The 23,867-nt window shown below is 41.6% G+C and overlaps 1 protein-coding gene and 1 long non-coding RNA gene across 2 annotated transcripts in view; one reads left to right on the forward strand and one right to left on the reverse strand.

Annotated features, from left to right (window-relative positions):
- Nucleotides 1–1,833: 1,833 nt before the first annotated feature.
- On the reverse strand, nt 1,834–23,139 carry LOC308194281. Its single transcript, XR_013950416.1, has 3 exons — nt 23,005–23,139; nt 17,805–18,161; nt 1,834–16,724 (listed from the first exon to the last, which is right to left on the reverse strand). It is a non-coding gene; the product is annotated as an uncharacterized lncRNA (long non-coding RNA).
- Nucleotides 23,004–23,867, forward strand: part of LETM1 (leucine zipper and EF-hand containing transmembrane protein 1) — a 30,396-nt gene continuing 29,532 nt past the window's right edge. Inside the window, exon 1 of the mRNA XM_080589978.1 lies at nt 23,004–23,192. Coding sequence (XP_080446104.1) covers nt 23,123–23,192 — 70 coding nt within the window. The 5' untranslated portion in view covers nt 23,004–23,122. The remainder of the gene's footprint in view (nt 23,193–23,867) is intronic.

Genomic DNA, 23,867 nt, shown 5'->3' on the forward strand with positions numbered 1-23,867 from the left:
ACTGGTTCAGACTGTACATAGACATCAGTGCAAATTTGTTGAAAGGCAAGGCCCATTTAACAAGAAACTGCATATGCAGTTTTCTAACTTCAAAAACAATTGACTGTTTTCTTGAGCTCATACCAAGATAATAAAATCCTTTTTTCCATGGCATTACACAATGAGGTTGGCACTCTGAAAGTAGGTAGTTATACTATGTTTTTCAAAACTGAGTTCAAAAAAGTTTTAAATTCTGTTGAACAGGTGTGAATGACTGCACGTGCAGTGTAGAAGGAGGTTGTGCTAACAAGAGTCACAGAGCGTTATTTTTGAGTGATGGCCTTGAAATAATCAAAGTAAATGTCCCCTAATCTGCTTCTAGTAGTTTCCAAATTTCCAGAGTGAACCTCTTGGGAGTTTTATCCTCTTTCATTAGCTTCTGTAGTAATTTCGAGTTTGACAGTATTTTTCAGTTTGATGTTTCTTGCGTAGCAGAACAGGTCATTGAAGCCAAATGATGTATAGCTAGAGTAAATCATAGTATTCATTTACTGAGTCCTGTTTCATTTGGTATCTAAAATTTGATTGTGTTTTATATTCACCTTTTATGGACATATTGTATTAACAAATACTATCAAGACTGATATCTGTTCAACTCAGAGGAATTTAAATAAATGTAGTGTTGTGTATTGTTCTAGAAACATTTAAATGTTTTAGAGGTTATTAATTAGTTACTAGGCTGAAGGATAATTTGCAATAAAAACACTATTCCAAGAACATTTTCACTATTTATTCAGCAATAATGGTAGGCAGTGTCCCTGACCTTAGGCATACATTATGATACATACAAGTCCTAAGGCAGAAGGAAGATGATTCTTTTTGTTGCCACCGCAGGGACAGGAGCATCTGAAAGGCTAAGGCCCACGTTGCAGTCAGTGTAGTTTCACTGTGCTAGGTAGAGCTCAGAAACTAACCAAATGTGCATGGCACTATTCCATGCAACAGTGCGAAAATCTCTCCCCTGAGAGCCTGGTCAGCCCCCTTAACAAGGGGATGGGGCATGTTTTGAGGTAACTCTCACTATGAGAAATAAGGGAGATTTGCAGTCCCTGTGCTAAAGCTTTGCTCTTCTCCTGCCACAGGCCAAATGTAATGAAGGTGTAGTTAGCAAGCATGCTTAATCAAATTGTAGATCTTTGTGGAAAGAACTTCATGTTTATAGTTTTCTCCTGATTGCTTTCTGGGTTTTTTAATCTTTTTATTTCTGTTTCAGGTTTTCACATCAGTGTCTAGTTAGTAAATATTCTTCTAGACACAGGTAGTCTTGGCAGCAATGTAGAGTTGTACTGAAGTTACGTGAGCGCAGCTGATGAGTAAATCAGATCCTCCCAAGTTAGTAGAACAGCACAGCCTATCTGCAGTGTTTACTGTCCTACAGGTGAGATAAGGGATGTACTAGGCCATATATAATCCACAAATTTAGATATTTTTTTCACTGGCTTTTCCCACCTCTTCAGGCTAAGCACTGAAGGCATTGTAGTTCTACTTCAAAATGTGAACGCACTGGGAAAGTCAATACTGCCTGTTCTGTTTTTTTGTAGCACTGATGCAGAGATATCTTCCCAGTGTTGTCCCTCATCACCATGGCTGCTCTTTCACACTGTCAGCTGGCAACCCATCACCTGAGCACTGGCTTCAGCCAGCCAGCAGTCCATGGTTTTTCTTAGGATTAACAGTGAGTAATGGTTATTTCCAACCTGCCTGAACCTATCCTCAGCTGTGTTAGGTGTAGATAGACAGAGCCACCGATCCTTCAATTGTGTCAGTCCACGTGCCATCAAGACTGCTAAGAAAAATCTTTATCAGCACATATACATTTGTTTTTGGCCAGCCAACATACTCCATTCTGCTTAATACCAAGAAAACAAGTTTCTGTTTTAGAATTAAGAATTAAAAACTTAATATAAACTTGTATCAACTTTATAAACTCTATAAAACTTCATATTTTATATTAAAATTTAATAAAAACTTAAGTATAAAACTTAAAGCAGCATTTCAAAATACTTTAACTGTAGCATAGTAACTCTGAAATTATAGTACTAAATGAATTCTTGGGAGCCTACAAATGCACTGGCTAATTAATCCGAATGAAAGTTCATAAAAATGGTAATTTGAAATTTCAGCATTGTGTATTAGAATTCTTTAAAATAAAGTCAAAAATGAGAAAGAACAGGCTTTTCAGACTTTTTGTATGTTTTGTATAATCTCAGATAAAATGGAGTAATAGTATTTTTAATTGAAAGTTGATTCTTCAAGAAAAAGTAATCTGCTTAGAGAATTTCTAATGTAATTGTCCAAATGAGAGACATCCGAAGTGCAACTATACTGTATAGCTCAAATACAGTTCAGAGTAAGAAATTTTAATGTCAGTGAAAATATACAGTTAAATGTGAATCTTCTTACTAGGAGTTATGCGCCAATCTGTTTAGCAGGTACATTTTCAGTTAGGAAAATAATGGGATCAAATGTCACTTCTCACAAATAGTCTCTTTCTGTTTGCATCACTTATCCTAAGTAGAAGGAAGGGAAGTGTCACTAAGCGAGCAAAAGGAATGCTGAAGACATGAGGGAGTGGGTTACATCTTCAGGGGAAGGCAGAGGGCAGGAGAAAGGAAAATTGAGGATCATATCCCTGCTGTTTTCCAGTGTTGGGATGATAAAAAGCAGCTGTATACTAATTCTAAGTAGCTAACGTTCTCCAGCCTGGTAAAAGGAACTTCAGTGCACTGATAAAGTTGTCTATAGAAATTATGCCTCTATCTTCAGCATCGGTATGACTTTAAACATTGCTGACATTCAGAGTAAAATAAATCTAATGTTTGTGGAAGTACACAGCTTGAGGATTCAAAACACAGTAACTCCTCCCTCTATTGACTGCATAGTATGTTGCTATGTTTATAAACAAAATCTCACTTAGAAGTATAAATACCGAAATGCATTCATAATCAGAGCATTAGAGCAAAATTACATTTTTTTTGGAATATATTTGATACAAGTTTCTAGATCTTAGCTTGTTAAGACAAAAGCTCAGCTAACTCTTAGCTTCTGAGGATCTACAATGTAGGTTTTACTGTTAATTCTGTTGCATTTCAAATTATGATTTATGTTTAATCTTCACATAATTATTGTTGAGCGATAAGCACAAAGTGCTACGTTCTATAGCAATGTAAGTCTGGAAGGCTTTTTTTTCATTTTGGCAGAGAAGTGACTATTGATATTTCCACTGTATGCCAGTGCCAAAGAATAAAGTTTGTTAAGGGTTGAATAGGCCAGATAGATAATGCTACTTCTGTTTTCAGCAGACTCTAATGCAATGTTTTATTTCGCACATATATTAATCTTTGCAGCCTCTATGCAGAATGGTGAGGGTAACTCTGTCAGTCCTAAAGGTTAATTTCATTCTTCTTTAAGGCATGCCATTATTCTGTTAACAGTAATTGCTCTTTTTTGAATGATTAATTTGATCATATGAACTGTTTCTAATTATGTTGGTGGCTGGCAATTTCCTGTACTGAGAAACTGTGGCTGTGATCATATCCCATTTACTCAGTATATGTGCCTTGAGAAGAATGCTCGCTGACAGACGTTTTCAGAAATATCCACTAATTTTGGGAACTGTTTGGGGAATTTATATAAGATTTCTAGCACTTGTTTTATATCGGTGTTGAGTATGTGCAAGCGTACTTGATAAGGGCTGAAGCAACGGGATTTGAGCCATAGGATGGGCAGGTTTGCAAATGAAGGCCTAACTGCTAAATTATCACCTGTCCTGTTTTCGCTGTGAAAACTGAAGGGAGTAGGATGTGTTTCTTGCACATTTTACCATGTTCTTGAGCTTGATATGCTAGCTCCTCTAAGCTATATTTGTTCGCTTCAGTTATTGTTAATGAGCCAGAGCTTACACTTTGCAAATCAGTGCAGGCGTATTATGAGACACTTGCTTGGTGAACAAGCCCTAGCAGGGAGCGAAAGGTGGCTGCTGAGCTGCCTGCGGGAGCTGTACTGCGGTTCACTGTCAGCAGCTCAACCCTAAATGCAAGAGTGATCCCACCGTGGCAGTTCTTGCTCCAGCACTGGATCTGCGTCCAGTTTACGTACAGTACAGAAACATCGCACTGTTTCAGCTGCATTTACAGCAGCTGAACTGAACTGTGATTCAAATGAAGAATGTACTCGGTGGAGAAGAGGTGTTGGGCTTAGCCAGCACGTAGGAGGCATCCCCCATGAGCGTTCACTTTGTTGTCTCACGCCGAAGCTGAGCATGGTTGTAGTACTGTTGTGCTAATAATAGCAGCATTCCCATGGACGCAAGCCATCGTGTGTTAGACACTCCTCTTGCAATTGCTACAGCAACTGGGTACGTGGTATCTGCTGAAGGGCCGGGGTTACGTGCATCTTCCAGATTTGAAAGTAAATTGTTTGCAGTGGTCCAAAGAAGGAGATAAACTCCTGAATTCTGAGTGCCATTTAAGCGCCTCACCTGTGAATCTAGGCCTCAACTTCCGTCTTACCCCAGGAGCCTTTAGAGGGGCTAGAAAAGGTACTTTTGCCTTTGACTGAAAGTACGCTGCTTCTAGCATGCAGCTCATCTGAAATACCAGACTCCCAAAACAGTGAAGCCTCCAGTGACCTGACAGAGGTCTTTCCAGTGCGACTAAATGCTTTGCTGCAAGATGCCATCTTAAAGGCACATTCTACATGTTCCTTGTTTCACGTACACTTGTAAAAGTTACATTTGACTTTTATTTGGAGTCACTGGCAAATGCACGTGCTTAGCATTATATATGTGAGTTGTCTCTTTGCAGCCCCGGTCCTATGTGTTTTAATACAGCTGTAATCCCCACCATCTGCAGGGAGTCTGGCCTAGCGCATCCTAGACCTGCAGGACGGAGTAGCTGCATGACTGTTTGTGTTCCCTGATTTGCCTGTAACGTGTCCCTGAGGATTTTTGCAGGCAGGCAGCAGACTGCCTGTATGTCTGCTACGGATGTGTGCCTTATAATATGCTAGAGAACTTTACCAGCCTTCCACTGGCTATTTAAAATTGGTCTGGTGATCCCCAGCCCCCTGCACGAACACACACTGCCTCTCCAGCTGTATATTTCCCTCCCCATTTGCTGTTGCCACCTCTGAGGCAGTGACATCTAATCTGTTTGTGAATCAGCTCGGGCCCTGGCACGGTTTCCAGCCTGGTGTGCAAAGGTAAGCTGACTCCCTTCATGAATGGATCACGAGGTCCTGCTTCAGAGGCTTGGGCCGGGGATGGTAACACCTCCTGCTGCACAACCACAATTTGCTGCTGCGTGGCTGGCTGTCTTCATCTGCTTGATGCCATTGTAAAACTAATAAATAACGAGGCATGCTCTCAGAACTTACCAGATTCCTGACTGTACAAACAGCAAGTATAAATCTGAATGACACTTTGGAGGTGCTTTTTACAGTGCAATATAAACATAGTGACTAAGCCTCTGGAAAGGCCTAAGAGTATGCCCACACTGGGACAGTTGCTAGGGCTGGCCCTATCTGATTTAGGAAACACTGTAAAGGAGTTGTTGGTTCAGTGGGAAACATCTACTCAACAGTAGTGTTTGAACAGTGCGGGTCCCAGAACAGAATTCCACTCTAATAGCGGTCAAGATTCATTTAAATACGTACTGTGGCTTGTGAAAATTAATTTCTAGGTCAGCTTAAATAATAAGTTATTCTATTCTTCCATTTCCCTTTCATGGCATTGTAGGCAAATTAATTGTATTTCAAGCATTAAATAATTTTAAAGATTTAATTTATGACCCAACTACATTTGCCTTCTAAAAACTCTCAAGGGCAGGGACTTTGAAGTCTTACATGTTTGTATGGCACCAGTACAGGAGCCCTTAGCGTGTCGTTGTCTGTAAGCAATATTGAAATATAAATGTTAAATAATGGTGTCTTCTAAAGGTATGAGCCATGTGTTCTGCAAGCTTTTGGCACGCTCACGAGTGTGCACCAGGCAGACATGCACTTTGGAGTTTGAAAGATGAACCCCTTTTGAACTATAAGCATCTCATCTCAGCATGATTCCTAAGGAGAAAATCTTTTTCTCTTGTCCAAGCCTTTTGGATTTATGTAGGCCCTGTGGAGTTCACTGGTGGGTTTATTTGGCAGGTGGGCCTTATTAACCTGCCAGCAAGGGACTATTTGACCTGCTTAGGTTTGAACAGCTTGTAAATAAAGATTCTGTCAGGGAAGAGAGATTCTCCTGTGCTTCAGACTATTTATATCTCTTATAACTGTGGCTGTTAGAGCTTATAAAGAAACAGAAGGTCTGGGATGTGAGACAGAAAGCCCTGAGGGAGTCTTACATGTTGTATTTGGATTGCTGTGTTAATATCCTAAAATAAACACAGCATGCCAGAAAAGGGGGAATACTTTTTTTTTTGGTAATTATTATTAATTCAAAGACCTAAATTATTGGTTATTGAATGGAGTATGGCTGAGCTTGGCTGCAGAGGACAATAAAATAACCTCTTAATTTAACACTAGCAGCTATTGGCAATCAATGGGAACCAGACATTTAATGAGCTTCATTTCCCTCTTCTTTTTTTTCTCCCCACATTGTTCTCAAGTTTCATAATTACTAGTATTAATGTTTTTACAGCTCAGGTTAATAATAAATGCAGTAAGTTTGCAATAAATTGTAATCTTAATCGAAATCAAGCAGTGACTGGTACACTCTCCATCAATGGAAAAACTTTAATTGGGAAAAAAATATTGTATTGAAAGGTATGTTGTATTTCAGATTAAAAAATCCTTTCAAAAAAGTCTTTTGGCCTTTCTGGTGCAGGACTGACTATAGGGTCCTCTCTAACTATCATATGTAATTTTTTTTAATGGGCATATCTATATCAATGGAAATAATTACAATGCAAGAAAAAATATTTTCTATTATTCGGAAACCACCAGTTTGGACTAGATAAGTGATAATTTCTGAGAAAGGTTTCCTTCTGCTTCAGTTGACCTACTCAAGACACCCAAGTGCTACTGCAGATCAAATGTCATAGGGTTCAGCGTCTGCCAGAGTTGAGATTTTGCGTATGTATTACTTGTTCGTTCATTTGAAAGTCAATTTTGCAATATTTCTGTCTTCTGTCCTGAAAGGGCTCAATAAATGTTCTTTGATCTTAGTCAGGTTAGACCCATCTGCTACTTATTCATTCTAGTGATATTTTAAAATATTAACAGTCACCAGATTATAGAAAATGAGCTGAATTTACAATCATAAACATACTAGCTGCAAAAGTATGTAAACCACGAGTTGCTGCTGTGGCCACGGAGAACTTGATCTCGGGGAAGGGCAAGTAGGATATTACCACTGACGTGCACTGAGGGGACAAATGCTTCCAAATTCTACTAAGTCACTATAACTTTGCCAGCGGAAACCACTCAGAAGAGATGCCAAGAGGGGCAACGTCCTTTCTTGTTTTGTTCCACCTCTTTTCCAAGTGGGCATCCCTTTTATGCGCTGCATCCCCTGGCTCCTGGCCCTGCAATGAAGCGGTGCTGGCAAAACGCTGTGCACCTGTTCCAGACGGATTAGCCACTGGTGACAGCCCATACCCAGAATTTCCTCTGCAGATGCTAGCACCCTTCAACAAGTGAGTCAGAACCGTTTGACTGAGAGCTTTTTATAGTTGTTGAGGGTGATGATAATCATCCTAATAAAGTCGAGTTCTTAATCTCTCACGCTTAATGTTTTGGTCAAAGACAATGATACCATGCTCTTCTTCGCTCCCATCCCTGTTTGCTCTACCAGCACAGCAAAACACTATTAAGCTTTTATGATCATCTGTCATTATGTTGGAAAGTGAGTGTTGTCTGGTGGATAAGATGGCAGGCTGAGTTCAGAATTGACTCCGCTAATGAATTCACCATTGGGAAATCTAAGACCGTATTATTTCCTCTGCTGTTTTGATTTTCCTACCGATAAATACATTCATTTAAGAGTTCAATAAACAGCTCATACTGAAAGTCAAGCACGCCAGGACTGGTTTGCAGAACTGGGCTTTACCTTAAGTTCTCTAGTCCAAGGAATCAAATTTTGTCTGTATTGTATTCATATATGTTGATGTGCAGCATAAACAATTACGGTGCTAACTGGTTATAAAAATAATACGCGCTTTTCTCTTTCGTCTGCTACTAATAGGTCTTCATGTTGTTTTAGTAGAAAATGTTTTTTAATATAAATAATTTACTTTATTGTTCTTGAAAACTTTGTCCATATAGCTAAAGGGAACAAATGTCCTAAATTTAATTTCCCCTAAGGGTTTTTTTTTTCCCCTTTTCATTTTTCTTTCTACAGATACATAAAAAGAGTCAGGCACTTCCTGCTATGCCCTAAGCACAAATTTAGTTCCTGGTGTATCCACTCTAACGTATACAGGAAGGAAGGAATAATCTCTTTCAGGCTGTAGTGCTTTTGCAGTGCCTGCAGTAGCTTTAGCTCAGACTGTCCATAAGCGACTAATACTGGAGGGATTGTGCAATGTTTGATCTTTGGGAGTAATAAGGAACAGGCCCATTCATAGGTGAGAATAATATGCTTGGATCAGCATTGTGCAATACACCGAAGCAGACAATGTTCCTGCATAGGGGAGACTACCATCTGCGAGAATTAAACCAAGTATTCATAGCAGTCGTGAAATGCGCTGAATAAAAAGAATTCTTTCTAAAACAAAACCCTCCACTTTCCAGACAGTTGAAAGTAAGATTGATTAGGCACCACTTGTGAAAGGTAGAATTTGTGAAAGAGGAGGATGTTAAGTGCTCTAGAGAAGAAGGATTTGCAAGAGAAGGCTGATAAGATAAAGATTTGTCCAAAACAGGACTGGGAAGTGGCTAAGTGGGAACTGCGAGCTTAGTGTGTGGGAGGGAAGGAGGCAAGCATTCATTTCACTGCACACTACGAACAGGAAAAACACATGGACGGGGGGGACAGATTTCTGTTTTTTAGTTTGCTTAAAATTAAATGACGTGTTGATTTTAATTCTGTAAGATAGTAAAGCTGTCTTCATTGGCTTTTATCGTCCAGTGAAATGTTTGTCTGTCCTTTCTTCTCATTGTTCTATCTACCTCTCCAAAAGAAATCCAAGTAACAAATCCAACCTGATTCACCTCTCAATCCAATAGGAGTTCTACTTTGGTCAAAATCCAACTACCTTGCTTTACAGGTAGCGGCTGTTATTCTGAAGAAGCACGCTGCAGGGCTGTTCTAGCTTTCACCTGCTAGCAATAAGACAGGTCCAACATACCCTCGCACCATGGAAAAGCCTTCCCCAGACCCCCGTGACAAGCTGAGGTTAAGAGAGAATGGCATAAAATAGGTTATTCAGCTGGTGAGGGAGTAAAGCAGAGCTGCCTGCTAAAGCAGTTTTTCAGCCCTTTGTGTAGTGTATCGGGAATCAGGATCTGGACGTTTCGCCATAAATGAGCTGTTTATTAAACATTTCCTGCAACTTTCAGTAAACAGTTTGGTTCATCCTTTTACTTATTAAGATGCTCTTATCCTTGCTATAAAAACATATGTAATCTGGAGAGATTTCTGAGTGACGGAGTGGATTTGTGAAAACATCCGCATAATGTTTTTCCACTTGCTTTCAGCCCTGTTCTTGGATTTGCTGGCTGAGACAATGTTTGGAGTAAAGTCATGTGATCAATCTGCATTTTCTTGCAGTCTTCCTGAGCTGTTGCACCACTCTTTTTCATGCTAGGTATTCTGTTGATCTATAGATCTCGGCTCCTTTTTTTAAGGGTAATAAATCAAAATTATACAGTGTTAAGGATTTCAGTCAGAGAGATTATGTCAGAATTAGAACATTCCCGAGTGAAGGTCATATAAATCAATCCTTCAGTTATTCCATTTTCAGTTTCATTGTAATGAACAGTACCCTGCTTGCAGTGAGAGGGCTTATGGTGCTAGAATACTGATAAGATGATATTGCATTCAGAGTACATTTTGTGCTATTGGATGAAATCTGCAATGCGATATATGACATACGTACGAGGGTCTGTGTTGAAATGCCTTGAAATTGTCAAATTATAACGTTCTAGAGATGAGCTTGCTTTGTAAAATCATTGAATCACCTTTATTGCGGAAAGAATTTTAATGATCAAAGTAATAACAAAGCTCTTGTAGTAGAAATGTAGAAGAAAAACGTATCACTCTTTCAGTGCTGGCATATTAAACAAGTTAATGGTATATTGCTGTGCTTTCCTAACACGGGTATAATTTTTACCTGGGTAGTAATACCTAACAATTAACACCACTTCCCATACGTTAAGTACTTGACAAATTATTTATAATAATATAACACAGCTAAGTAGCCATTTTAATTGCTTGTGGAATTGTAACACAGAAAGAAGGAATTTGGGATTGGGATCAGACTGTCGGGATTTTGTGTATGCTGCTGATTGTTCAGGTTGTTGTCTAAATCCCTCCATCATCCAGACACGCAACCTATAAATACTTGCTAATGTGTATATTGAACCTGTGCTCGCAGGACAGTGTGAAGCAAATATTACTCCTTGATCGCTCTCCTACTCACTTTACCCTGGGGAAATAGCTAAAACATGTGCATCTGCATTTATTCATTTGCTACACACAGCCCTCCACTGACATGCCAATATACCAGAGCTTGACTGCTAGCCTATTTCCTATTCACAGACAGTGCTCTTCCCACCAGCTTCGCCCTGGTTTAGCCACCTCTGATTTGTGTGTGCCTTACTCCAGCCTCCGTGCCCCCTGCCCTGCACAGACACTCAGCTGGAGGCCGCAGGAGGAGGAGGAGCTCTCCAGGGTTCTGCTTAAGCTGAGGTGCAAGCAGCTGGGAGGATCAGCATTTGGGGAGAAATACCTCCAGCCTGTCCTTTGATCCAGCCAGCTTGCATCAGCTTGCAGAAGTGAGAGCTTGCCCAATGGCTAAATAGGGCAAATAGTGCATCAAAGTGCTAAAGGCTCTCCACTGCAAGGTTAAAGATGGAAATGGTAGCTCTGGCAGCTCCCCATCTACCTGCCTACATCATGATGTTCTGAGCAGTGCCTTGAGTGTGGAGCTTGCAGTCTTCTACACTGTGTTTCTGGAAAGATAGTTTAAGTAGACCATGGGAGGTGGGACAGTGGTTGCACTGGAGGAGACAGGACAGTTTCAGTAACAGACTGTGATGTTGAGGCATGTGGACCAGCAGCTGATGGATTCAGTTTCTGAGGGTCTGTTCAGGAATGATATCATAGTGCTGGGCACTCTGGGCAGTCCTGAAGGATGGTGGAGTGTGTTTGTTAAAATTTTCATCAGGATTTTTTAAGGAGATGTCTTTAACATTAGCTTTCCAGTTTTACTGGAAATCTAACAGCATCACTTTTTTACCAAATGCTTCAACAGGGGCATTGAAAGAGTCGGCCTCTCCACACTACTCGATAGATTGACTAGGACTAAGCAGCCCATGGAAAACATTTGCAGAGTTTTTACACTCCTCTGAGCCTGCCGTTCCGGAGCATAAGAACTGAGGGATGACAAGCTTAAGACAGAGCACGAGGACCAGAGAGACTGGTAGTGATAACCATATGAAAAATAGACGAACCAGAACGGGTGGGGGAGAGCGAAAGGGGCACAATAAGAAGTGCACCGGGATATTATGCAGCTTTTCAGGAAACAATGACAGATGTTAAGCAGCTCATTAGAGAGGCACAAATCTCTCCAAACGGTAATACCAGATCTGGCCAACTACAGGATGAATGTGAGCGTGGGTACATAAGCGTGGGTTGCGTGTGCCTCTGCAGTGCGGAGGCTTGAAGACGGGTTTGCCACAAGCACACGTGCACATGAGCTGGGACACAGCAATATACAAGTAACCTTGGTGACAGAGGCAAGACTGAAACACGCATTCATAGCTCCCAGCTCTGTGCGCAGACCACTAGACTACCTTCTGTGTTTATCAGCAGCGATGAAACACAACAGTCACTGCTGCAGGCGGAGCAGGCTAATGGCAGCGACACTCTGTGCTTGCCTCATTTCTCATACTCCTTCCCTAAGCACTCATTTCTGACTATGATCAGAGATTGGATAAAGGGACACGCACGCCTTTGGTCTAGCCTGGTACAGTTGTTCTAGTTTCCGTAATGCCCAGTGAAGCCCTCATCCACCCTAAATAAAGAACAGGATGTGGCACAGTAAGTTTCTTTGTTTACAATGTGTTAATAAATTCCAGAACAAATGTACTCAATTTGGAAGCAAAGGAACATTTTCTTACTGTCAGAACCACAAGCTCATCTTGAAAGCCGATAGTCATTGCTTGCTTGCTTTCCTGTATATCAATGTAAATAAAGCTCTGGAGACAAAATCTGTGAATTTCCTCTGCAGTACCTTCTCTCTGCCTTCACATCCTCTCTCAGCAGCATCTGTAATTCTTACCTTCAACAGGTTTATGAAATGTCTCAGCTGAATGAAAATGTGTTGTTACCGATACAGGAGAAGGACTGGAATTCATCTTTTTTTTTTTTTTTTTTAAACAGTGAAATGGCATTAGTTATGTTGACATCTCAGTTATAAAGGGAGCAAAAACTATAATATTATTTTATCGACATAAGTGACACTGTTTACAATCCTGTTATGCTATATAGTGAAATTATTTTTGTATGATGCTTTCATAAAATAATGTAAATATATGGATTGCATAGGTATTAGTAAGGGCACAAATTGCTCAGAAGAAATGATCAGTGATGTTAATTTTTTCCAGTTAAATTCCAGTTTATTGTCACTCAGTGATTCTTGTGTTTGCCGTAATAAAGACTCTTTTGGGATTCTAATTAGTAACTTTTGAGGAACACCACTACCACACCAAATTGAGAAGAAGGTCAGTGCACCAAGGAATCTGGGAAAATTACTTGCATTGGAGCAAAATGTCTTTCCTGTTGGTTTATTTAGACAATTCAAAGTTTTAAACAGAAAGATAGCAGATAGTGATTAATATGAAGCCTGCTACCACTGGAGTAATGTATTCTTATCAAAGCCTGACACAAAAATCTCTCCCAGCCAGATCTGTCATTTTCTATTTGGAGAATATTGGCTTGTTCATCTTGCCTTTTGAAATGTGCTTAAACAGACAAAAATTCAGAGTAGTCAGAGAAAGGAAACACCTTTGAGATTCATTTCTAATATATTTTCATTAATCTCAACGGAATAACGGCAAGAGTATTTAGCCTATATGCTCTGCAAAGGAGAGAAATGCAGTTTCATAGACAAAAGGCATGCTCTGGTTAAATCAATTTCTATAGCATCTTGCCTCGACATATTTGAGAGCACTATCTTTCTCAATTAATGTCAGCTCTGCTCTGGGAATACTCTTTGGTAGTTAACTGTTGCTGTTAGAGAGCTAACTTTAGATATAACACAGCTGGCTTATGTATTTTGCTGTTAATATTTTTGCTAATGGAACAACAAATTCTAAGCAAACAACCTATTAAGCAGAATGCAGCAGAGTTTCCACCCAAATAAATCAATTTTAAGGATAAGAAAACCCAACTGTATATTTCTTTTGACTGACTCAAATAAAAAAATCAATGATAAACCTCAGGTCTTAGGGTTTTCTTTTTCCCAGATTCCTAAGTCTCTGGAGTACTGGGGTCTACACACGTGCCTCTGTGCAAACACTGACAATTTCTAGAATATTTCATTTAAAATTCAATCTTGGGCAGCTTCTTTACTTTCACTTCCACTTCTATGAAAGTCAAATAGAAAACCCTCAAACAGCCCAGCTCCTCGCATAGCACAGGAAGGGAGGAAGAGCAGACATGTTTAGAGGGTATCAAAAAAAACAGTGGATTTGAGAAAAAGATCATGGGGGCAAAGAAGGAGAAAACAATTGAAGGAAGGAGGTAATGGGAAGCAAATATGAGGCAAATTTCTAACGTATGTGTCATCATGGCTTTTTCATAGGTCACTACCCACTAGAGGGAGATGTACTGTAGTTTGTTTCCAGACAGCTCGTGGCAGAAGTTGGACTTTGTCAAGATCTGGAGGGAGGAAGCGCTGTGGTATGAAAGCCAAAGAAGATGCGAGTTCCCTACCCTGGTAGTTTCATGGTGCAAAGTTCTCTGTAAGTCACCAACTGGATTGAAATCCTTCCCCCCTTCTGGCCTGGCTTTCATTGCACTTTTGTTCAAAAAATGCCCATCTCTCTTAACCCCTTCGTTCTGTTGGTGATGGCAACGCCTGGAGTGAAGGATGGCAGCAATGCTCTGGGACTAAGTGAGCTGTCACAGCCCTCCACCACGGGGCCAGCCATGCATGCCTGGAGTCAACTGGCTTGTCACCCACCAACGTTGACCCTTCAGTCCACCTCAGACACTTTCTTAGATGCAATTTATACATCGGGTCCTCCGGTTTTCATTAGCTACCCATGGGTAATCACGTATGGTCTCTTATTCTCACCTCTCTTTATTTGCAGAATGTAAAAGGCTTTTAAAAGCGGGGTCTGGTGTGTCCTTTCCTCAAGGAAAACCAAGAAGGAAAGTAGTAACAGATGCTTAGAATTGGGAACAGGGCATAGGGAAAAGTAGCCCTTCCCTGGTTGTATCATTCCTGCTTCTGAAAATCGGTAGTTTAGGGACATCCTGAACCAGATGTTGTAGCAGATGAGCATGTGTCAGAGACATCATTGAGCCTACCTCCCATGAATTTGTCTATTTTCTTTCTGAACCTATTTATTTATACTTTGGGGTTTCAGAGCATCCTGTGGCAAGAAGTTAATATGAAAATATATTTCCTTCTGTTCTTTTTAAGCCCTGCTCCCTGATAGACTGCATTAATATGGTATTATGAGCCGTGATAATAACCATCTTCTGTTCACTTTCCTCCCACCTTCATTATTTTCCAGACCTCTGTGTATCTCCCTCCTGTTGCGGCACAGAATGCAAGTCCCAGTCTGGTCCCTGTTTATACTAGGATTTTTGAATGACATGAGGGCTTTTCAGAGTTAAGCTATTAGCACTGACAACAGTCTTCTCTCAGCTCTAACCTTGCCTCTCCCCATAAGAACTGTTGGATAAATAAGTACATAATGCAAACTCAGAAAAGATGCATAATTATTTCCACACACTGAAAGAAAGAAACACAGGAAGTCTGCAGTCGATAGGCCGGTGTCACGGATAGAAATGACTGGTCTAACATGCTGTGAACTAAGTCAGAGCCAAAGCAATTATCTAATCCCTGTGAACCCTCAGGGTCAACAACACTCTCTGCTACCATGCCTAGTGCCAGAAAAGTTCTCTGACAAACACCAGCCATCAAAAACACTTCTTCCTCTCAAATGCCCTGTGACTAGTTTCCCAAGTGGCCTGCACTTACATCCTGCTCACCTTCAAATTCCATCAGAAATAGCACGGGGCACTACTGGAGTAGTTCAACAATCTCGATCTGAGGATTGTGAAAAACATGGCATGGCTCCGTTTGTCAGCGCCCTGATACGACCCGTAGCACAAACTAGGTGCAGGTAATTTTAAAGTAGCAGATTTGCAAAAAAAAAAAAATCCAAATATAAGCAACACATTTACATTTCTAATCCAAAACAACAGACAGAAAGGAAAAGAAATAGGGTGCACAGGACATTTATGGACCTGGAAGAGCAGCTGGCCGGGCTCTGTAAGAAAACTAGGCACAGGTGCTGGGATTGAGCCCAGGGCCCTGATTCCCAGCTGGCACACTGAAAGAGGCTTCCAGCTCAGAGAGAGTTAGATGTCTGTTCCTTGGGAGGAGAGGCCTCGGAAAGGGGAGGAGGTTGTTCCCTTAGCATGACAAGAAAGCACTGTTGCCTGAGCCAAAGGGGAATGGAGTCTTTTTGTTGATATATGTTGGGTGTATTTCCTCTTTCATCTGTTGGATTAGTGATAAAAAGGGAAAATGAGAGATATGTATCGTGCTGGAATGAGCGTGGGGCTTGTCATCCTGACTGAAAAGCAGCCTGGATGGCTTACTTTTACCTGTTGCTCAGATTAGCCCAGCGAGTCCCTCTCGCCGTACAGCACAGCTGATGAACTGCTAGATATTTGCAGCCCCCAGCTGCGCCTTCAGCTCTTACACAAAGCTCCCTCCTGAAGTTGCTTTCAGAGGAGAGTGCCCGATTCGGGGACTTTACTTCCCCTGGATACTGTTGAAATCCAACAGTGACGCTCTTTTATGTCAACTTTGTATTTTCTTATACACAGATACAACTTGCTAGCCATGCTTCCTGCAGCCACATAACCAGGATTAACGCATCTAAGGCGTTACTGAGAAAAAAACTAACCGCTTTAAGGTAACAGGACATTTGGGGGCGAATGCCTCCTAAGTGTCTCTAGGGGACACTATAATAGCAGTAAAGTGAATAGAGGCCTAAGACACAGGAGAGAGGTTGCTGATTACATGGGAAAACCCAGACAAAGCGTCTTCTGTTTCTGATGCCTGAAATTCAGCCACACAGGAAAAAAAGCAGGATACTGGCAAAGCACCGCTGGCATGTACTTGTGCTCGATGGCTCTTTGTTATTTTTCTGTAGCTTCACATCACATTTTACCAGGTATTTCACCTCAAGATTCTTAGATACCTGCACACATCAGTCCAAACCGAGTGTTCTCCGTAGAGCTGCGCCTTCACTTGCCTTGGAAGTTATCATTCTTTCTGTATCACAAGAACAAAGATTTTTTTTTAAAAAGTGTATTTTCAGCCCTTTCCAACACTTTTATGATATTATCTGGCAAGCGCCACGATTTGATCCTACGAATACCTAACTGCGCATGTTCCTTCACCACATTGTGTCTGTTAATGTCACTAACAGCAAAGGGACATGGCATACATATGCATGCGTGGGATTGGGGCCCAACAGCTTAGGTCCTGCTGAGGTCAAGGCACAGACATCCAGACAAACACTGATTTAGAAAATTTACAGTATTAGAGGACGGTTGTAGAAAGGGAAAGCGCACTGACCATTCCAAAGGAACCAACTCCTTTTTTAAATCTCTTAATCTGCTTTTCATTATCTCTGTGGGGAGGCCTCTTGAGAAAAGCAGCTCTTTGACTTGAATAAAGGAGGGGCTGTGGGCTTGCATGCTGGAATGGGGAGGTCATTGTATGGCAGCACAGAAGATGGGAGTGTTAGTCAGGTCAAGGAGAACAGGATAAAAAAGTGTGAGATCTGTGTTACAGCCTTGGTCTGGATTATGTAAGGTAGCGAGTTTAAACCAGAGAAGGTAAACAAGAGAGAGTGATTCAAAGGTTAGAAAGACATATTCTGGTGGGGTCGTTCAGGCCGGTTGTTAGGAAAAAATATATGGGCCAGGACTGATACGATCAGCAAAAACAGCAAGAAAGGGGTAACAATAGCTGAGGCCCAAGAGGGCTAAATTCTGCACAGGAATTTTAATCATCAGGCTTCAGCAAATCAACCTTTCCATCTTCAATATCTTTCTTACTCGTTCTTTTAAAAGAAATGCTTAGTTCTTCCCTCCTTTGAGACAGACAATGCCAGGAGGACAACGGGACATAGCATTTTGCCTGCTACCCGGTCATACAGCTGTGTGCATGTGCTGGCTGTAATCCTCTCCCCCTCTAAACTTGTGCTTATCACAAGCAGCCTCGGCATTGCCAAATCGCTAAAGAAAGTTATGTTATTGCCACTAAAATTGCCTGTGGAAGTAGCCCATTTTTCTCCCTGTCTTTCAGAATACAGAGATAAAACTTTTCCTAAAAAGGTGTGGTGACCTTCTGCCGTTTCTTTAATGGACACAAGCTGGAAGGTATCTGGTTTGCAGGACCCTCGTATTCTTCCAGCACTCCATTCATACGGTCTGACTTCACCAGGAGTTTTAAGATCCGTAAGGAGTGCGGCATCAGGTCTACTAAATCCGAGATGGGGCTGGGGGAGGGCTTCCGTGGCTGCAGGCTTTTCTTGTCTTGTTTCTTGATGGGTTTATGAAAGCAGAGGTAGCAGATTTCAGGCTTTTATTGACAGTAACACAACATTTGGTGTTTTCTTAAAGACCTAACTCTGAGAGGCAGATGATGGCACAAGATTGTCAGCTTTCTGTGTTTCTAATTGCAGACAGGAACTTGCAAACCCTGCAGACTCGAAAAAAAAAAAAAAAAGGGAGGCAAAGAATAACTCCAAATGTGTATTTTTAAAGCCTGTCATTCATAAAATCAAATTGATGACTTGGGAGGCCTAACAGGTTATTTTAAATACAGCATTGTTAATATTGCCGCAAAATCCCAGACTTTCTCATATCAGCTGGCACTAACAGGTGCATTTTTAACACTGGAGACTCCTTTTGTTGTCTTTTTTTTTTTTTTTTCTCTCCATATTTTTGGAGATCTAAATCAATTTACTCATTATTGTTACATTCTTTCTTTTTTGCTATGCCTATAGCCTGAACCCTGTCTGCCTTCCCTCTTCTGCTTGCTCCTGCCTTGGCCAGAACCTTCTAGCTTTTTCCCCCCATGTCCTCCCCCAGTCCTGTAGACTGCAGCGCCCCAAAACACTGCTTTGTGCAATGATTATGCACCTTTTCCGCTTGTTTGTTTCACGTAAGCTCCATCTGCTGGTTAAAACTAGAATCTGTATGTCTTTTTTTTGCTATGAACTGCAAATGCTACCTTTTCCTCAGTTTGAAAAGCCATCATACCCCGTTTGTGTTCTCCCAGTTATGTTCTCCTTGTCTGTCTACACGTGTCAAATTTAATTAATGATGACCCAATCTGTTATTATATCAGGCCAATTTGGGTCAAATCTTCTAAAATACAGCTTTTTGACTGGAATCTGAGCAGGTAATTATCCTTGGATCTGGAGTGACCGTTTACAGCACATTATTACCGTCATGGAAATCTCCGAGGCGCTTTTAACCGCATTGTTCACAAAGGCACCCAACTTGGTCTATTTCTGTGCTGCTGTTAATGTGCAGCCACTGCCGCTGGTTTTTGGCACATTACACACAGGAGCGAACTTGTGACCTGGACATACATAGACAGCAAGTCTGTAATAATCCAGCTACCACTTGAACTTTTACCTTTGGGCTTTAACATTCACAGGGCAACAGGCTTTGTATCCTGGGAGTCTCTCCAAAATGTCTGTGATTATGAATGGGAGTATTTTTAAAGAACTACCAATAATCTGTTGGTTTTCTCCCGCAAGTGGTAACTCAGTGTAACTTCCCACACAGAAATGCCTTTTTTTTTTTTTTTCTTCCCAGATTTATGCTGAACAGTGGTGAATAAAGATGAGGTTGATCCCATATTGTTGAATCTATTCAAGGAGACAACCTGGCGATTGCCATAGAAACAGGTTCTGCACACTAAAAGCTTAATCCTACTTTTAAATAGTGTATATGGTCCTGTACTGCTACACAGCTTATAGTCACACTGTGTAAACAAACATGGTGCTGCATCAGAGAAATAGCAAACCCGTCTTTCGTCTCATGAAATGCTAATTATGCTCCCACCTCCTCCCATTTCCAGCCTAGAGCATCATATATTGCACCTCCTTCCCCTTCATGCACCAAGTCTTACGTCCCCAGTGTCTTGCTGCCAGTTTGGCTTGTCACTTGGGTGCAATGGGGAACCGAAGCCATGTGTGTGAAATTAATGTGGTCCTGTCTTAGATTTGGTATTGCTACACAGCCACTTTCACGAGCTATAGGACAACTAACTGTGTATCTGAAGCTGGGAGTGACAATCCTGCTAACCACCCTCCAAAAATACCCACAGGATCCAGGAAGTGCATCCTGGGACATGTCCTCAGGGAAGGGGTGACAAATGTGGTGAACATGGAGAGATGTCACCTCCAACTGTGTAGGTATTTTTGGCAGGCCCCGGGGGAATCCTGTTCCCCATATGCATCTGCATATCACACGCTAGAGCTTAATAGATGGTGAAGAGGAAAGGAGTAAGGGACAATAGCAATTAGAATTTCATATAACTGTTTACTATGGGGAATCTGTTGTGATATGAAGTACAGGATTTCTGGAAGAGCAAACTACATATGTAGCTAATTACCTTACAGTTTTGCTCCTTGTTCATATAGACATTTGTCCCCCAGTTTCCAAACTGATCTCTAAATTTCTTTAAAGGGAATTGTAAGTTCATCTGCCCCATTTTCCAGTCTATGAAAGTAATGCACGGATGCAGGCATATTCTGTGTTTTTAGAAATCTTATGCACGTACCTCCTTAGACAAACAAAATATTCTTGCTTTTTTTCATATTACTGGCTTATGCTCAAATATCAGTAAAGTACATGTTTTGGTGGTCCCACAAACTATAACAGGCACCATGGTTTCCTGTTATTTGCAGTTTGTTTTGTAATTGTTTAGACAGCTCTCACCTTGCTCTTGCTGATATTTAACATTTGTGGGGAAAAAGTTGATGTTTAATATGAAATAATAACCTTAATTTTGGTTAAATACTGCATTGATTTGCATCATTCTCAGATCCTTCTTAAATCCAGCTAGAAAGGTTTGTATTTCTTCCATTTAGTCTCTCACCCTATTCCTGCTACAAAACATATCGTTTTCAACAAGATGGCTGACAATTTTTCCAAACAACATGGTTGCTTTAAGAATCAGGTCTAAAATGGCTGTAGCAGCTTAAGGTTTTTCAACATAAAACTCTAGTAACAATGTGCATCATGTCTTATTCTGGGTATGAGTGTTTGCCTTGTGAACTCCTAGGCTGTTGGTCTGAACAGACTGAAAGATTTTTATTTTTTTTTAAAAGCAAAATCTGACTTGCATGGAAGGCCCATATATAACACACAATCATTAGGTCTTGTCATATGGGAACAATTCGTGTAACTACTTGTAAATTATTAATACTTAATTTCTTTCTTAAGCTTTATTTCCCAATATTTGGTAAGTGCACAAAATCAATTAGTGTTTCGAAACTGTATCTGTTCAGGAAATTTTCAGTGTATTATCATTTCTTTTCATACATGGAAGAAATCCATGTAACTTCCAGGTATAAACAAATCTGGAACAAAAGGCTGTACAAAAGCATAACTCATTCAGTTCTGAAAAGGCTCGTGTGTACATCATCTGGCACACTGAATACTATTGAAATTAATGAAACTATTGAAAGTCTCGTTACTTGTCTGCATAAGTGTATTGAGCCCACCGTAATCATCTGTTTGCTGTCTGAAATCTCTTGTCAATACTTTAATGACTTCAGAGCATATTCTTCTTCTTGTATAGACTTCATATAATGTTTCTACATAATTAAGCAGCTTTGTTAAAGGAACTGCCATTAGTTGCCCCATTTCATTTGGTTTAGTTATCAGCCAACCAGAAAGAAAAAAGAATAACAAGAGAAGGCTACAAACCCAGTCTAGTGAGAGAAATGTGTAGACTGGGATTTTTTTTTGTTTTTTAAGATCGCTGTAGTAACATAAAGCACTATTATTATATTACACATTTTAAATTATTTTAACTATTTAAATGCAGTATACAGTTAAATACTTGTAAAGCAAACACAGCTGTCTAAAAATCTTGCAATACATTTGGGAGCCTAACATTTTAAAAGCAGCTCTGATAATAAGTACATAAATAATACTACCAATTAAAATTTTAATAGTCACTAAACGATAATAGTATTTTTGTAACCAATCCAAAGATAGTGAGAAAAGGGTATCTTGATTCATTTGAGTATTTGGTCAATTGAATATTCCATCCTCAGATATTCTATTTAATGAAAAATATAAGTAGTATAAATTTAATCTGAAATTTTCCATGCTTAGGAGAAACCCTGAGGATTTTCTTTAAATACATAAAAGAACTTAAAATAATAATTAATTTCCTGCATTTCCCAAGTCTCAAGCATGAAGGATGACTTCAGACACATCTGCTTTTTTCTCCTGTATAAGACGCTGTTTTCAGTCAGTCATGTTTTGGGTCAAACCTGAAGATTCTGCCACCCTTTACAGATAAAGTAAAAGAGCACCTATTTTCTTTGGGGCTTACGTGGGTGTGTAGGTGAACAACTGCCCAGCGTTGTAAGTAACTTGTGAAATTTAAGCGGTGTAAAGAAGCGCTGTCTTTGTCTGTCTGGAGACCTGTCCTTGAGGCAGCCATCTTGTTGACAGTGGGTGTCAGCCATCTTGTTGAAAAACACAGCAGCTTTTCCCCCATTTTTTTTTTTTTTTTAGAACAAGGAAGCCATTACCACCCAAACCATGTATTCCTAATTTTTACAATTTCATTATTCTCAGATGAAATTATAATTTCTGCGGTTCAGTCCTGGTTGTTTTCCGTGTCTGTATGATTAAAAACTCAGCAAAACGAATGGTAGTGGTTAATGCTGTAGTAAGTGAGCACTTGAATATTTGATAGCAGATGCTAATGCTGGTCAGAAATAGGTGGGTATTTGCACTGTAACATGCCACCTACAGCCCAACTATTAATGACTATTAATTAGTGAAGGATGTTGGCTACTTGACTGCTTTATGTACTATCTTAATAAAAAATACCACATTTGTAAATCTCCAGGGAAAAAAATAAAAAAGGTGTTTTTTCCCTCACGTCCTGAGATACACACACATGCTGCCAGGCAGCACTTGACGCTACCCTAAAAGCCGGGTTTTGGCCCCAAACGAGCCGGCTACCGGCCCCGTGAGCTCGGGGCAGGGGCAAAGAAAGCCCCGGGGCTGAGCCCCGCAGCGGCCCCAGCTCTGTCACGTCGCCGCTCCGTGACCTGCCACTGTCCCCTCAGGGCACCGCGGCCTTCTGGAGCCACAAGGTCCCGGGGTCGGTTCGGGGATCCCTAATCTGCACCCCCAAACCCCCTCGGGCTGCCGGGGAATGGAGCCGGCTACACGGCCGGGCTGCCCGAGGGCGGACTACATCTCCCAGCATGCACCCCGACGCCCTTCTCTCGACGTTACCCGAGGACTACAACCCCCGTCTCGCCCCAGCGCCTTACCGTGCCGAGGACTACACTTCCCGGCGTACCCCGCTCCTCCGGGGACGGGGCGGGCGGCAGCCGCCCCGGGGCGGCCATGAGCAGGCCGGCAGCCCGCCGCTAGGCCGCCGCCGCCAAGATGGCGTCCGTGCTGCTCCGAGCCTGCGGCCGGCCGGCCTGCCGCCTGCCGCGCTGCCGGGCCCCCAGGGGTGAGGCTCCCCGCGGCCCGGCGGGGCTGAGGAGGGAGGGAGGGGCGGGGGGAGATGGGGAGGAAGGAGGCAGGGAGGGGACGGCGACGCCCGGGGGGTCCCCGGGGGTGGCGGCCCCAGGGGTGGCTGAGGGAGAGGAGGGGGTGCCGCCCCGGTTGCTTCGTCCCCGATTTTCTTACTTTGTTCCCAACGCAGCCTGCTTGTGTTTCTCGCTCCTCTGTATCCCTTAGGGAAGTACCTCAGCTCCTTTCCTGGGGCTTTGTTGTGAGGAAAATGTCAGCTTGGCTTCTTCCAAGTGGCTTCGCAAGATTTAGGAAATAAAAAGGAAACCCAGTGCGTGATAGCAGCGTCCATCACTAATCGAGATAGTTCATCAGTAATCCAGTTAATTTGTCAGTTTAAATATCTTCGAGCGGTGGGGTTTAATGACACGAAACAGCTGATGGCTTGTGACAGGCCGTCAGCCCCGTGGTGCTTTTTTACGTCCCGCTCTGGCACGGTGGGGTTCAGCTGTGGGGCTGGGAGCTCAGCACCAGCGCTGTGCCCCCGACACAGCCCCGGCTGTCAGAGCAGGGTGTCTGCACATCCACGGTCTGGCAACCTGAGTGGCCACACGGGTGCTTGCTCGCTTTGATAACAAGCCAGCTTCTTGGTTACAGCCAGCACTGAAGTGCG

Source organism: Anser brachyrhynchus, assembly GCF_964034855.1.
Source record: "Anser brachyrhynchus genome assembly, chromosome: 4".
Taxonomy (NCBI): domain Eukaryota; kingdom Metazoa; phylum Chordata; class Aves; order Anseriformes; family Anatidae; genus Anser; species Anser brachyrhynchus.